General features: G+C 36.7%; 1 protein-coding gene across 4 annotated transcripts in view; it reads left to right on the forward strand.

The window, feature by feature from the left end:
* The first annotated feature begins 352 nt into the window (after positions 1 to 352).
* The window catches only part of ppm1aa (protein phosphatase, Mg2+/Mn2+ dependent, 1Aa), a 34,394-nt gene continuing 20,249 nt past the window's right edge, over positions 353 to 14,497 (forward strand). For 3 of the 4 annotated variants that reach the window (XM_021480518.3, XM_005156774.6, XM_005156775.6), the window contains exons 1-5: positions 353 to 682; positions 4,207 to 5,078; positions 6,522 to 6,639; positions 6,718 to 6,829; positions 13,686 to 13,743. In XM_021480518.3, the coding sequence (XP_021336193.1) occupies positions 4,224 to 5,078; positions 6,522 to 6,639; positions 6,718 to 6,829; positions 13,686 to 13,743 (1,143 nt within the window). In that variant the 5' untranslated portion in view covers positions 353 to 682; positions 4,207 to 4,223. 4 annotated transcript variants of the gene reach the window in all.

A 14,497-nucleotide genomic window follows, 5' to 3' on the forward strand; every position in this document is an offset into this window, starting at 1 on the left:
TGATACATGATATAAGCAATGCAATAAACTATTAATTTAGGGCTCAAACCTTATCAAGAGCACATGAAATATATGTTCATCTTTTCACCTAACATATTATCATGCATTTATAACAGTGTTTCTGTTATTACCTGGCACTGAGAGCTTGTTTTCAGCCTCACACATGTTAGGGTTTTTCAAAAATGACCAGTGATAGACAAATAAAAAACGCAGGACAGATGATTTAGAGACAGTGGTGAAAGAATTATGTACATGAAGGAAGGTGCGAGACAGAATGATGTACAGATGGAGGGATGAGGTTGATGGAGGGATGATGATGATGATGTCATTCTTTTAAGTGCGCAGCCCTGCTGAATCCACATCCGGGTCCTGCGCTGTTGCTGGTGTGCAGAGATTCGGTCCCGACCATAGCGGACCAAAACAGCGGTCAAACCCGAACACTTTTCATTTTCCACCAACATTCAGGACGTAGAATAAATGGGAATGATGCATCCCTGGTTTAAACAGATATGGGTGATCCGCTGTTTCACTGACTGAATGCAGAGCAAAACAATCCGCCAGCCTGTCTCTCTCTCACCACCGCCGCGCTCGCTTTATATCTCTCTCTTTCTTTTCGTCCTTCTCTCTGATCTGTTTTTTTACCTCCTTCACCACCGAACTCTCCAGGACTGATTTTTAGGGGGTAAGTGTTTGTGCTCTTGTAATATACCTGTGTGTGAATGACAGAGCTAGCCTGTTAGCATGTTTGCTAAGGGAGTAGGCTGGCGTTGTGTGAGCTCAGCGGTCTGACCTGCCGTGTGTGGCCTGCGCATGGTGCGCTGAGGGCCGCAGGTTTGGCAACTCAAGCCCGCGGATTCACACGATCCTCCAATTAGCATTTAGCGTGCTATTTTGTCCTGGCTCAGATATTGAAAATTATTTTTGTTGGGCACATAGCCAATTATATGTGCTGATTACATGCGCTGACATATTTCATGTTGTTTAAATATTTCGGTCGAATCGATTGGTCCCAAACGTCAACGTTAGCGTGAAGCTAGCATGCTAACAGGCTCGCGACACCATGACGTAATGCGGAATACAGGCGCGTGAACGTGCAGCAGGTCTGCACGGGCAGAATTTCAGTTCACTGCTGTTCAACGCTAAGGGCAAAGAACATTGATTGATCATATCTCGCAGTAAACCATGAATTTACTTTAGTAGTAAACCTAATCTGAGTCTAGATCATATTTACAGTGTGTATCAGTCAAACGCGTACATAGTTCAAGGCTGGGGTTTTGTAAATGGCACTGGTTTTGTGTTTAGACTAAGTCGTAATTGATGTGAGCGGTGAACAATGGTCAGAATGCATCTGTACTTATCTATTTTTAGTATGCGAGTGTGTAGTGTGCTTAGCGGTGTGTTTGCTGACAGCCATACATGGCTGGAAAACCGCTTAATGTGTGTCCGCCTGCCTTTGTGATGGTGTGTGTGTGTTTACACTTGTTTCTTGTTCCTGGTGGCATGCCATGGTTTATTTCTAAAGTGGCCACTGGCATGACAAGACTTTTGTAGTTTCAGTCGTCATGAATTATAAATAGAGGGATTGTGCTGGGTGTGTTACCTTTCGTGTGTGTGTTTAAAGTAAAAAATATTTACAATTTACATTCAAATTTAATGTAACCAGTTGTTAAAATCAGGAAAAAACAAAAATGCCCTTTTTACATAGAAATCTCGGCTCTAACTCGGCTTTCTTGTGTAATGATAAACTTTTGTCTAGTGATGTATGTCTGATTTCTCTATCTATTTAGTTCAGAGGTTCTCAAACTTTTCAGCCCATGACCCCCTAAAATAACAACTCCAGTGACTCACCGACCCCACTATGTTTGGAGGTGGTTATACGCATACAAATATTGCACACAATGGTGCACACACCAGTGGGAACTATATGAACACAAGCATATTGGCAACACAAAAAAGTGCAACAGTATTACAACGATATATATATATATATATATATTTATTATCATTATTCATTTGTTTAATTTAATATTAACCTCATTTAATGCGAATGGTGAGCACAATGTTTATAGCAAAAGACTTAGTTTATATTTGGAGACTTGGAACCACTAGGAGATCATCCTCCTTGTTCAGTCGTGGCCTTTATTTGTAATGTATGTGAGTGCCATTAAATTGTTAGTTTAGTATTGTACCGCAAAATCAATCTGCTGCAACTAACGATATTGCTCTGATGGTAATCTAGCACAATAACCCTAGGGGTCACAAATAAAATATAATAATTGATAAAATATGATAATTTTAATAGTTTAATAAAATATATGAGATTTTTAGAAAGTCACCAAGGTCCCGACAACCACTTAATAAGAAAACCACTGATTTAGTCCACCAAAACCCTACATCTTTCTTCCAATAAACTGCATGCTTGGATTCAGAATCGGATTCCTCCATCCAATCTACAAGCAAATTCCCATTCTGGTTTATTTTTTATTTTTATCTCTTCCACTCTATATTAGAAAATCTATTACTTTTCCATTTTATAACAACTTTAAAAAATATTTACCATCATGTGGTTGCATGTAAAGAATATACTTGATTTTTTTTAAACCAGTATACTTCAAAATCTATAGTTGATATTATTGTACATATTAGGGCTGCATACTTTGTTTCAGCATGGATTTCGCAATATGATAATTTGCAATAGACACATCGCAGGATGCAATGTTGAGTCTGAATTATAAATTTTCATTTGTTTTTGAGGCCTGTGACTATGAGGTTTTTTAAAGCATCCAGGCATAAGAAATTGTACCATTTGGAAGACTGTGCTGTATTATTTGACATTTTATTTTTCAATTACTGCACCACAATATTCTTAGACTCCTCAGAAAATGATAAAACACTGTTTATTTCATTTGTATCATTTTTTATTGCATCCAAGTACACTTGTAGATTGTTTATTATATTTTATGGAGATGCATTCCATACAGAACTATCCCAATCAATCTAAAATGGTATATTCTTTCCAAACAGAGCTATCAAAGCCGTCTGGGAAAGATGTGCTCATATCACAGAAAACTAAATTATATTGTGTTTTGTATTAATTCAGTAACAAAAATCATAAAGGTTTGGAACAAGCGGAGAGTGAGTACATAAAATAAATTCAGAGTAAACTGTCATTTAAATTGGCCTGTTCTATTATGTGCATTTATATGCAAGTTAACTACTCTGTACAACTGTATTGCTGGAATAATAACAAGGTTGTTTGATGTTTAACAGTTATTGCATGAAAGATTATGTAACTTGAAAGGTTATGATGAGTAAAAATATCAGTTTATTTTAGTAGAGGTATATTTTTTATTTTTAAAGATAAGCACCATCCAGCATTATCACTGGACAACTAGATATTGTACACAGAGTTGTTTTTATTTGGGCGAATCACGCAGTCTTTTAATTCTGTCCTCTTGGTACACAAATGGTGATGCTTACTATCTACAGTTATATTGTATTTATTGTTTTAACAATGTGCAAGCTGACTCTGGTTATGCTACTGACTTTTAAAAGCACTCACAGCATGCTGGACCTCAATGGAATGCAGTTAGAATATTTCTCAAAGCAAAAAATCTCTGTATTAGTTTTTTAATATTCACAAGAAATATATGATCTACTTAAGTAGTATCACACAAGCAATAGTTTAGCTTTGCTAAGTATCACAGAGTGAGCACAATTGCAGTTGGAAACATTCTCTTTTTTTGTGGGAATAGAGATGGTTCCAAACAAATCGAGAGCAGAGCTTTTATGTATTTCAGAGAAACAGTGGTGTTTTGTTTCTAAATGAATCACATTGGTGTTTTGTTTCTTAAATAAATCAAGAGAGTCAGTCACTGATTCAATCATCCATTGATAAAAACGCTCAACTTGTTTCATTGTGAATAAATCTGCATGTTTGAATGAATCACTTGAATGCATAATTAAAAGTATCCATTAAGACAAGAACTTATTGCCACTGACTGGTGGTTTTTAGTGATATTTATGCACAACTTCTCCAAACCAGCCTTGGTATCAGCACAAAAACACATTCAGCAAAATGTCAGTTTATTTATGTCATTATTTTTAACCAAGAACGTGTATATTGATGTCAGACTGCTGCATAGCCCTATAAAGAGTTGACATTGTTCTGCTGTTACTCATATTTCTTGAACTTTTCTGTTCTAGATTTTTAAGCAGCAGACATGGGTGCATTTCTGGATAAGCCAAAGATGGAGAAACATAACGCTCATGGGGATGGGAACAGTCTTCGCTACGGCCTGAGCAGCATGCAGGGCTGGCGTGTTGAGATGGAAGATGCGCACACCGCTGTCATCGGCCTGCCCAACAGTCTGGACCTCTGGTCGTTCTTTGCCGTTTATGATGGTCACGCGGGATCACAGGTGGCACGTTACTGCTGCGAGCACCTTCTGGAGCACATCACCAGCAACCCTGACTTCCAGGGTGGAGGCGGAGGAGGGGGACCAGCTGTGGAGCCCAGTGTGGACAGCGTGAAGTCGGGAATTCGCACTGGTTTCCTTCAGATCGACGATCACATGCGACAGATTTCGGAAAAGAAGCATGGTGGAGCTGACCGCAGCGGCTCGACAGCTGTCGGAGTGATGATTTCACCTCGCCATATCTACTTTATCAACTGCGGAGATTCGCGCGGGTTGCTGAGTCGCGGAGGGGCGGTGCACTTCTTCACACAGGACCACAAACCCAGCAACCCTCTCGAGAAGGAAAGGATCCAGAACGCTGGAGGGTCTGTGATGATCCAACGTGTCAATGGGTCTCTGGCGGTGTCCAGGGCTCTGGGGGACTTTGACTATAAGTGTGTGCATGGTAAGGGTCCCACGGAGCAGCTGGTGTCACCAGAGCCCGAGGTCTGTGCTATCGAGCGGTCAGAGGCGGAGGACGAGTTTATTGTTCTTGCTTGTGATGGGATCTGGGATGTGATGGCCAACGAGGAGTTGTGTGATTTTGTTCGTTCACGACTTGAGGTGACAGACGATCTGGAGAGGGTCTGCAATGAGATTGTAGATACCTGCTTGTACAAGGTGAGTACGCTTTTTATTATTATTGTTATTATTATTATTATTATTATTAGAAAACAAGGTTAAATATAGAATAAATAGGTTTTTAGCAAGAATGTATGAAAATAATCAAGTTTTCCACAACATTAATTAAAATAATAATAAATTGGCCATGCAATAAGCATATTAAAATCAATGTACACATTTTTTGAGTCTTTCCAATCATGGGACAGAATTTATTTGTGACATTTTTAATATTAAAAGTGATCAGTTTTGACCATATTTCTGATTATTTAATATTTTTTTGATCAGATAAATGTCTCCTGTTTGTTTGAAACCACATTAACCCAAGCGTTTGTGTTTTTTTTAAAAAAACATTTATTGAACTATGCCAGCATTTTGAAGTGTTTTCAAGTAGGGATGCACCGATTTTTGGGAAGATATCGATAACCGATAACGTTTTAGATTTGGAGGCGGATAACCGATATATAGGCTGATAAATATTTCAAAATTTTATATTTTTTTACAATGAAAAACTGATTTCATTTAAAACTTCCTAAAAGTTTGAACTGATCTTAGAACAACCTACTCAAAGCAAAAAAAAAAAACAATATTTAAAATGGCATGGTGATTCTATAGATCTATATTCACAATTTCACATAAATCAGCATGCCAAAAATAAATTATTTTCTTTTGTTCATAGCAAATTAACATGCAAATTAATTGTTGCATAAAAATAATAAGTTGAATAACAAAATGTGATTTAATTAACAAACAAGAAAAATAAATATGTTGTAAATAAAATGAAAATGAAAATAAAAGAACTTAGAATTAAAACCAGCTCAAATGTTCTTGTAAAAATGTGTACAGTAATGCACAATTGTTAGTCGCTGGGTCATTTGACATTTTTATTACCACACACCTGCAAGATTTTCTCGTGCGTACACAAAGTTATCTTTCATTTATACAAATGTAATATTTTTTCTGAAGCTATTTAAACTAAAATACACAACGACTCTCTATCAAACATATCTACAAGGATAAGGAATATGGTTACTTACTGAGTTAATAACGAACAGCAATACCACAGACTTTGATGGAATAAACAATGTGAGAAAAGCTTATAGTGAACCGGACAAGTCTAAACAAGTTTGACCCACGCATTGCATGACAAAGGCAGTACAATTATGTAATCTATTGGCTTAAAGATATCGGCCTAATTTTAATATTGGGCTAATAACAGTAGCATATATTGGCTGATATCTATATGGCCGCAGATATATTGTGCATCCCTAATTACAAGAATAGTGAAACCTAATTCTATAGTAAAGAATATCTTATCTTCATAACAACTTAGTCTTCAAGTTAAATTTTAGCTTCTATCTTTCCTCAGTGTTTCCAATTGGTTTAAATTATTGACTCAATTGAAATTTTATTGAACCTCTCCCTTCTTCTGTGTATTAACAGGGAAGTCGTGACAACATGAGTGTTGTGCTGGTGTGTTTCGTCAGTGCACCGAAGGTTTCCCCTGAAGCTGTTAAAAGGGAAGCTGAGCTTGATAAATACCTAGAGAGCCGAGTAGAAGGTTTGAGCTCAATCTACTGTCATTAATTAATCAGCTGTTCATCTGGATCATGCTTGATCAAAGTTGTTGTTATAACAGAGATCCTGAAGAGGCAGGGAGACGAAGGTGTGCCCGACCTGGTACATGTGATGCGCACGTTAGCATCTGAGAGCATCCCAAACCTACCCCCTGGAGGAGAACTGGCCAGCAAGTGAGTACCATACTTACCCAAACCCCGGCGATCTGTCCATGCAAGACTTTAGCAAACCATTAGTGAGTAATTCTCAGGAGTGATTCTCATGTCAATTCACAAGTTTTAGATCAATAAGTTCCGGTTACATTTGGTATTGAGATGTGATGTTCATACAGTTACAAACATGTTTTTTTTTTAATTTGCTGATTCTGCAAGTTTTGCATATACGCACACCTATTGTTTCCAAGAAACACTAATGGCCCATTTCCACTGAGTGGTACGGTACGGTACGGTTCGGTACGCTTTTATGGCCTTTTCCATTGTCAAAACACGTACCTAATCAAACCGTACCGTACCACTTTTTTGGCACCCTTTCAAAAGGGTCCCAAATACGAAAGGGTACCAAAAGGAGGAGCTAGACGCGCAGCTAAATGCTATTGGTTTACAGAGATACGTCATTCGCTTACGCAACAAGCCAGAATGTAAACAAAGGGCCCACCATGTTTGAAATACACAGCGAGAGATTACATCGGAATTATATTCTCATATAATATCGAGCCATGGTCGATTTGGGCTCAAACAAACCTTGTCGTTGTCTTGATGAACAGCCACACAGCCATGGAGTAGAGCAGAATCTACCCTGTGCCTCGTAGTTTTTAACAAGCCAGTCTGTAGCGCTAGCAGTTTCGCTTTCTTGCTTGTGCTCGCCGCGCTTCTAAATATGAAATAACAGACTTCTTGAGCTGATAATAATAACGTACGCTTGATTATTGACAAGCTTTGGAAACCCAATCCTGTGAGAAGCTGACAAACGCGAGATTGACACATTCAGAAAGAAAAGGACAAACGCGAGAGTGAAGCGCAGAAAAAAAAGCAGGTAAAAAAGGGAGCACGTTATTTCTTCAGCAAACATGAACAAACTGCCTTGTTTTAATACACAAGTATTTGTGTGTAAAGCATCTGTTTTGTGAGAAGTGCTTTTCATATGATATTTGAGCGACCGGTGCAGCTTTATTGTAGAAATTTCCTCGAGCGAGAATGATGCGACTGAAATTTTCTGTCCTACACCACGCCCTACAAAAGGGTACCCTTGGTAATGGAAACGCAAGCCTTAAGCAACGTCCTTATTTTAACTTATGGCAATGAGCAAGAAGACATTATAAGCTGAGCTTTAAATTTGAATGGTGACACCCACAGACATCGTCACCAAGTTTAAATCAGATGTAAGACTTTCTTATACATAGCTCTTTTTTTGCTGGATTCACATATGCCAAACAAACCGCGCTAACTGGGCAAAAGAGACCGGTTCCGAAACAAAAGTCTAGATGTGAAAGCACCCTAAAATTAAAGAAGAATTCAGTGAACAACTGCATGTAATCCTTCAGCTGTCTGTGTACAGACTAAGGGTGTCACGATTTCAATTTTAATCGAAAATCGATCGAAATTTATGCTCTATTTCGATTATCGAATCAAAAAATAGAATCGTCGATGCTGCCACGCCCCCATGTCACGTCAGCTTAATAATAATAATAAGGACTGCCCGATAGCCCGGAGCCAGCGTGCGAGACGCTCAGGCCAGAGTACATGGCTGCCTTGTTGACTGACAGATTGAGCCAGAGCTGCGTGCTGCGACTGTATGTCAATTGTGTGCAAATTAGAGATGCGCGGTTTGCGGTTATAGCCGCGGACTTTGCGGATAAACCGCGGATCGGGCGGATGCCGTTACGAAAAAATAATATTTTAATTAAATTCGGGCGGGTGGCGGGCGGTTGAACTGTTTATATAGGCATAGCTGGCGCACCAACGAAAAAGCCTAGGACTGACTTCACAGAATGGGAGGAGGAATCGAATACACTAATTCTGGATGAAGTGTACAGAAGTGTTCCTCTACAAACTTCCGTATAGACTGATTCCGTATAGAGGAAAATCTACTTTCCTTTTTGGAGAAATTAGGCCAGTCATTCCCACGACTACAGCACCTTTCCAAGAGAATTCTATGCATTTCAGCAACAAGTGCTGCGAGCGAGCGCTCCTTCAGTGCAGCAGGGCGCATTATAGTGGCTATGCAGGCGCTCCCGTCTGAATCCTGACACAGATGCTATTTTATTCCTGCATTGTGCCAAGAAAAAATCAAACTAGACCTAAGGTCAGGCATATTAAACCAATTAGTCTATGTTATTTAGGCTACACATATGTTCAATATAAACTTTTGAGTTGTCAGCTGATAATTTTACGTTCATATTGGTTTAGCCTATTCTATTCCAGACATGTTGGCCTCGCTTTTACGTTCCGAGGCTATAAGGTTATTTTGCCAGAATTTCTTTGTAGCAACTTTAATGGCGTAGTATTTCATTATGCTTCAAGTTTGAGGGGAATGGGGATGATCCTAAGTCCATGGGTTATTGGGGCACTTGTCATACATGCACTTTAGCCTGGTCAGACTTTATGTTCGCTCAAAGAGGGATGGCATATCTATTTTTCTAATTTAATTTCTAATTGTGGGGGTGACTGAGCCTACAAGGCTTAGGCACGATATGACGTTTTTATTAAAAAAAATTTCAACTGTTTGCCAAAGCATGCGACTGTAGCCTATGCCTACATTAAGATATTTATGTTAATATTTTTTTACTGCCTGTTGTTTCTTTTGGCATATAAAATAGGTATTATCTGATAGAGATATCAATAAAGGTTCATCTGTGTCACAGAACTGTGTTGTTTCCGATTTCTACAAGCTCAATAACATCCACAGCAAAAAATAAAAAATAAAAAATAGTCGAAAAACTGTGCCCATTAATTAGATGTGCAAGGCAAGCAGGTACGTTTTTGGGGTTGCTATGGACAACTACAAATGTAAACATTATTAGGCTATAATGTAAATGACTTATTATTCTATCTATTTACTAAAAAATAAAGTGAAATAGGCATTTAGTAGTTGGCTAAATAGCAGCATGTTGAAATGTGTCAATGCGTTTTCTATTAGGCTACAATAAAAAAAGTTGTATAGTACAGTGCGTTTAATTTAGGCTATTTATTTATTTTTTTCCCTGTGCGCCGATTGGAGACGGAGTTCACTGCTGATATTCTGAGAGCTCGGGTGCTTCTCATTTCTTATTTGTGCATCCTCGTTTCCTTTCCTTGCTTTCTTTCCTCGTGTTTCCACCCCACCGGGATAACGTTATGAGGGAAGACTTAAGGAAAAGACTCAAGGACCGAGGAATCGAATCAAGTGAAAAGACACGTCCTTGTATCTTTACCGTCACTTCAAAGCGTCGTCAATTAATGACTTGCACGTTTGGATTAACTGCATGTCTACATTAAAGTCATTATTATATAATGATCAATAAAGAAACATTCATTTAATAATAAAAAGGAATAAGCCATTCAAATAAAGAGCCCAATCAGCAGATGGCGGGCGGGTGCGGTTTTAAAAATTGGTCAAAAATGTTACTGCGGATGGATGGCGGACGGATGATGAATTTTGTCAGGCGGTTGCGGATGAAATAATAGCCCATCCGCGCGTCTCTAGTGCAAATACAATCTTACGGTGCTTTCACACATAGATGTTTGTTTCGGAATCTGTCTCGTTCCCCCGTTAGTTTGTTTGGCATAAATCCAGCAGTTGTGCTCGCATCCGCGCCAAATCAATCAGTCCAAGATCACCTGAATGAGACGGTCTCTGCCCTACTGAGCGGATCGATTGTAGTGAGAAAACAAAACAATGCAACAAACTAACAACCCAGGCTATATCACAGTGTATTATGATCGTGTAATAGCCATATATACGGCTATATGAAGAGAGAATGATGAGCAGGGCGAGATGTCATTCTTACCGGTAAATGCGAAAGTGAAAGCATGCTGAAATATTACCGAGAGCTGTTTATCCAGCCTGATCTCGGTTTATCCGTCAGGAAAATTGACCGAAATTACAATCTGTTAATTTTTCCATATTTTAATTGTATAATATATTGTATTAGGCCTGTTGTTTTGTTCATTTCCGCACTAACAGCTTGAAAGAAAGAGTTACATTGATCTGATGCAGTCTCGGTTCATCTGCTATGTCTCTCTATAATTTAAGCCTATAATGCAGAACTCTAGCCAACGGTTCTTTAATAGATTGATTAATTCAATAGGTCGATTTTTACAAAACCTGAAAATTGAAATGAGGCTTTGTATATATGAGAAAGTCTGACCTCTGCTTTATATTCGGTGACGATGCTTGTGGGTTGTTAAAATTAAAGTGCACATTTTTGCTTCAAAAATATTCTATACACAAGTGCTCTAAAGTTTGGGGTCAGTATGATTGTTAAATATGTTAAACTAAGCTTCTTCTGCTCACCAAGGCTGCAATTATTTCATCATAAATACAAATTATGAAATGTTGCACTATAAAATAACTGTTCAAAAGTAGTTTATCATTTAATTTATTCATTTATTCCAGTGATTATAAAGATGAAATTTCAGCTTTATTACTCCAGTCACATGATCCTTCAGAAATCACTAATATTAATTATTATTATATTTATTAATGGTAATAGTAACAAAAGCAATAATGTCTGGAGCAATAATTTTCTTTTAAACTACATACAATAACAAAGTAGTTATTTAAAATTTTGATAAATATTTAACAATTTAACATCTTTTACATTTAATAAATGTAGCCTTGATGAAAATGTTTTCTTAAAAACATTTAAAAAATTACTGTAAATATATATATATATATATATATATATATATATATATATATATATATATATATATATATATATATATATATATACACACAGTGGAAGTCAGAATTATTAGCCCCCCCCTTGTTGTTTTTTTCTTTTTAAAATATTTCCTAAATGATGTTTAACAGAGCAAGGAAATGTTGATAGTATGTCTGATAATATTTTTTCCTCTGAACAAAGTCTTATTTGTTTTATTTTGGTTAGAATAAAAGCAGTTCTTAATTTTTTATGAACCATTTTAAGGTCAAATTTATTAGCCCCTTAAGCTAATTGTTTTTCAGACTGTCTCCAGAACAAACCATCGTTATACAATAACTTGCCTAATTACCCAAGCCTGCCTGGTTAACCTAATTAACCTAGTTAAGACTGCTTCAATCTTTTACTTTCACACTAGTACTTAGTCATTTTAGCAAACACCTCAGATACTGTTGGCTGGTTCTTGTTGGTTGTGCACCTTTTTTTACCGACGCCATAATAACGACACAGATCACTGCCTATTGACAAGAAAAAAGTGATTGACAGGTGGTATTTATGTGTTTAACTTGCCTTTATTCATTTAATGTATGATTTGTTTATGGGTAAAACAAAGACCATACAGGTCAGGTAGTTTAAACTGTAGGCTACAAATAATTAATTTGTTATTAATTAATTAATTATTCATAATCGAAAATCGAATCGAATCGTGACTTAAGAATCGAAAATGTAATCGAATCGAGAATTTGGAGAATCGTGACACCCCTAGTACAGACATAAGCCCCTTTCACACAGTGATACCGGTAAATATCCGGAAATTTTCCAGAACGTCTTTACCGATAAATTAAAAAAAGCGCTGTTCACACAGGCAAGGACGTTACGGAATTTTCCCGGATAAGACCATTCACACATCCATTCCAAAATACCTGTAAATTCTGACATCATTAACCAGAAATGAGCTCTAAATGGCTGCGCTTGTATTTTTAAAAATTTGACTACATTACAAACTCTGTGGATGGATGAGTATTGTGAACAACTCCGATGAAAACGTATAGAGAAACACTTTTGCATGTCGAGATGTAGATGATATGTGTCTGTGTGCTGGCGCTCATGGGCTGTTTCACGGGCACACGCAAAGCTTCAAGGTAAACAAACAACGGCTTATCATAAGCATCTAATCGATAATTATTTACACAGTTGGCATTAAGTTGTATAACATATAACATATAATCGTTATCTGACTAACTTCTAGCAGCTAAATGTGTCTGGGAAAATATTTCTGATCAGACAGCCTTGGCCTTGGCAGCCGTGGCTCTGAACTGTCAAAACACCTTAAAAATGCTTTTTTGGACATATTTGTTCATATGTACATTGCTGAAACACATATTCAAGAATATTTGAGCTGGTTTTAGCTCTTTCATTTTCATTTTATTTAAAATATATTAACTTGCTTGTTAATAAAATCCCATGTTGTTATTTAACATTATTTTTATGCAACAGTCAAGTAGCATGTTAATTAGCTATGCAAAGAAAATAAATAATAAATTTTTGTATGCTGATTTATGTGAAACCATGAATATTGGTCTATATAATCACCTTGCAATTTTGAAATTATAGCAAATAAACAAATTTATTTAAAAAAATTGCTTTGAGTAAAGACTATTCAGTTCATAAGAGCGGTTCAATCTTTTATTAAGTTTTTAAAGTAAAATCAGTTTTTCACTGTATGAAAATATATCATTTTGAAATATTTATATTTATCAGCCTATTTATTTCTGCTATCAGCCTCCAAATCTGAAGAGTTATCGATATCGGCCAAAAAATTCATATCAGTGCACCCCTAAGAAACATTTCAAACATTTATGTCTGTAGTGAATGTCATCCTAATACAGTAGTTTTGATTTGCTGATGAAGAACTATTTTAGCATTTTTACTGTATTACTGTTAAGCAGATTTTTGTGGAAACAGCAGATTTTTTGGGGGAAATTTTAAAAATTCTGCATTCATTTGACATGATACTAATTTGTAGCAGAATTGTTGTTAACAAGCTCGGATCTTCACCAGATCACACATTTTAAGATTTATTTCAGTTTGGATTAGATATTTTTGGTTTTGCAGCAGAGTCTATGTTTCTTTCCATAATCTAATACATGTCTGTCTTTGTCCTCTAGGCGGAGTGTAATTGAAGCAGTATACAACAAACTCAACCCATACAGGAACGAGGATACAGTGAGTACATCAGCCTGTTGTGGCGTTTGCTTGCATGGTTTTTGTTTTGCTGCACAATTCAGTTACGTTGCACGATTAGGTTTTTTGTCACCTGTTTTAAGCCCTTTGTTTTTTTTTTTGCATGTTGTCATCCTATTCCATTATATTTATCTGCTCTGTTTTGGTGGCGCTGGATAGGCCGAGCTGTGCTTTGGAAAGGGTTTGGTTGAGTGCATGATGGAGCCCTCCAAATACAAAATCTTTAAACAAATTGATTAAATAAAAACAATATGGAGTGGGGCTGCACGATATTGGAAAAATTGGATATTGCGATAGTTTATTTTTCTGCGATTTAAATATTGCAATTTGAATAGCTCTGTTTGATGTTTTTTTGGGGAGTAATTGGGTAAAAAATGGAATAACCACAATGCAAAAAATAATGCTTTTCTTCTTGCTTTGTTCTGTTTCTAGTCCAAATATCTACACATTCTTAGGTCAAGTGAAAATATTGTTTTGTTTTTACCTTCAGAAGAAATTTAGTTTTTTTTTCTTTAAACAAGCAAAATTATCTGCCAATGTGGTATGTAAAATCTTGTTTTCGCTTTGGAATGTTGATATTTGGACTAGAAACAAGACAAAAAATTCAGAGTAAGAAAATCAGAGTAAGAAAATATCAATTTTGTATAAATAATTTAATAAAATAAATCTTTGTTACACCTCCAAACATCATTATTTTTGTGCTCAAATGTTCTAAACTCTTTTTAAACGCTCATTC

This window comes from Danio rerio, chromosome 13 (genome assembly GCF_049306965.1).
Source record: "Danio rerio strain Tuebingen ecotype United States chromosome 13, GRCz12tu, whole genome shotgun sequence".
NCBI lineage: Eukaryota > Metazoa > Chordata > Actinopteri > Cypriniformes > Danionidae > Danio > Danio rerio.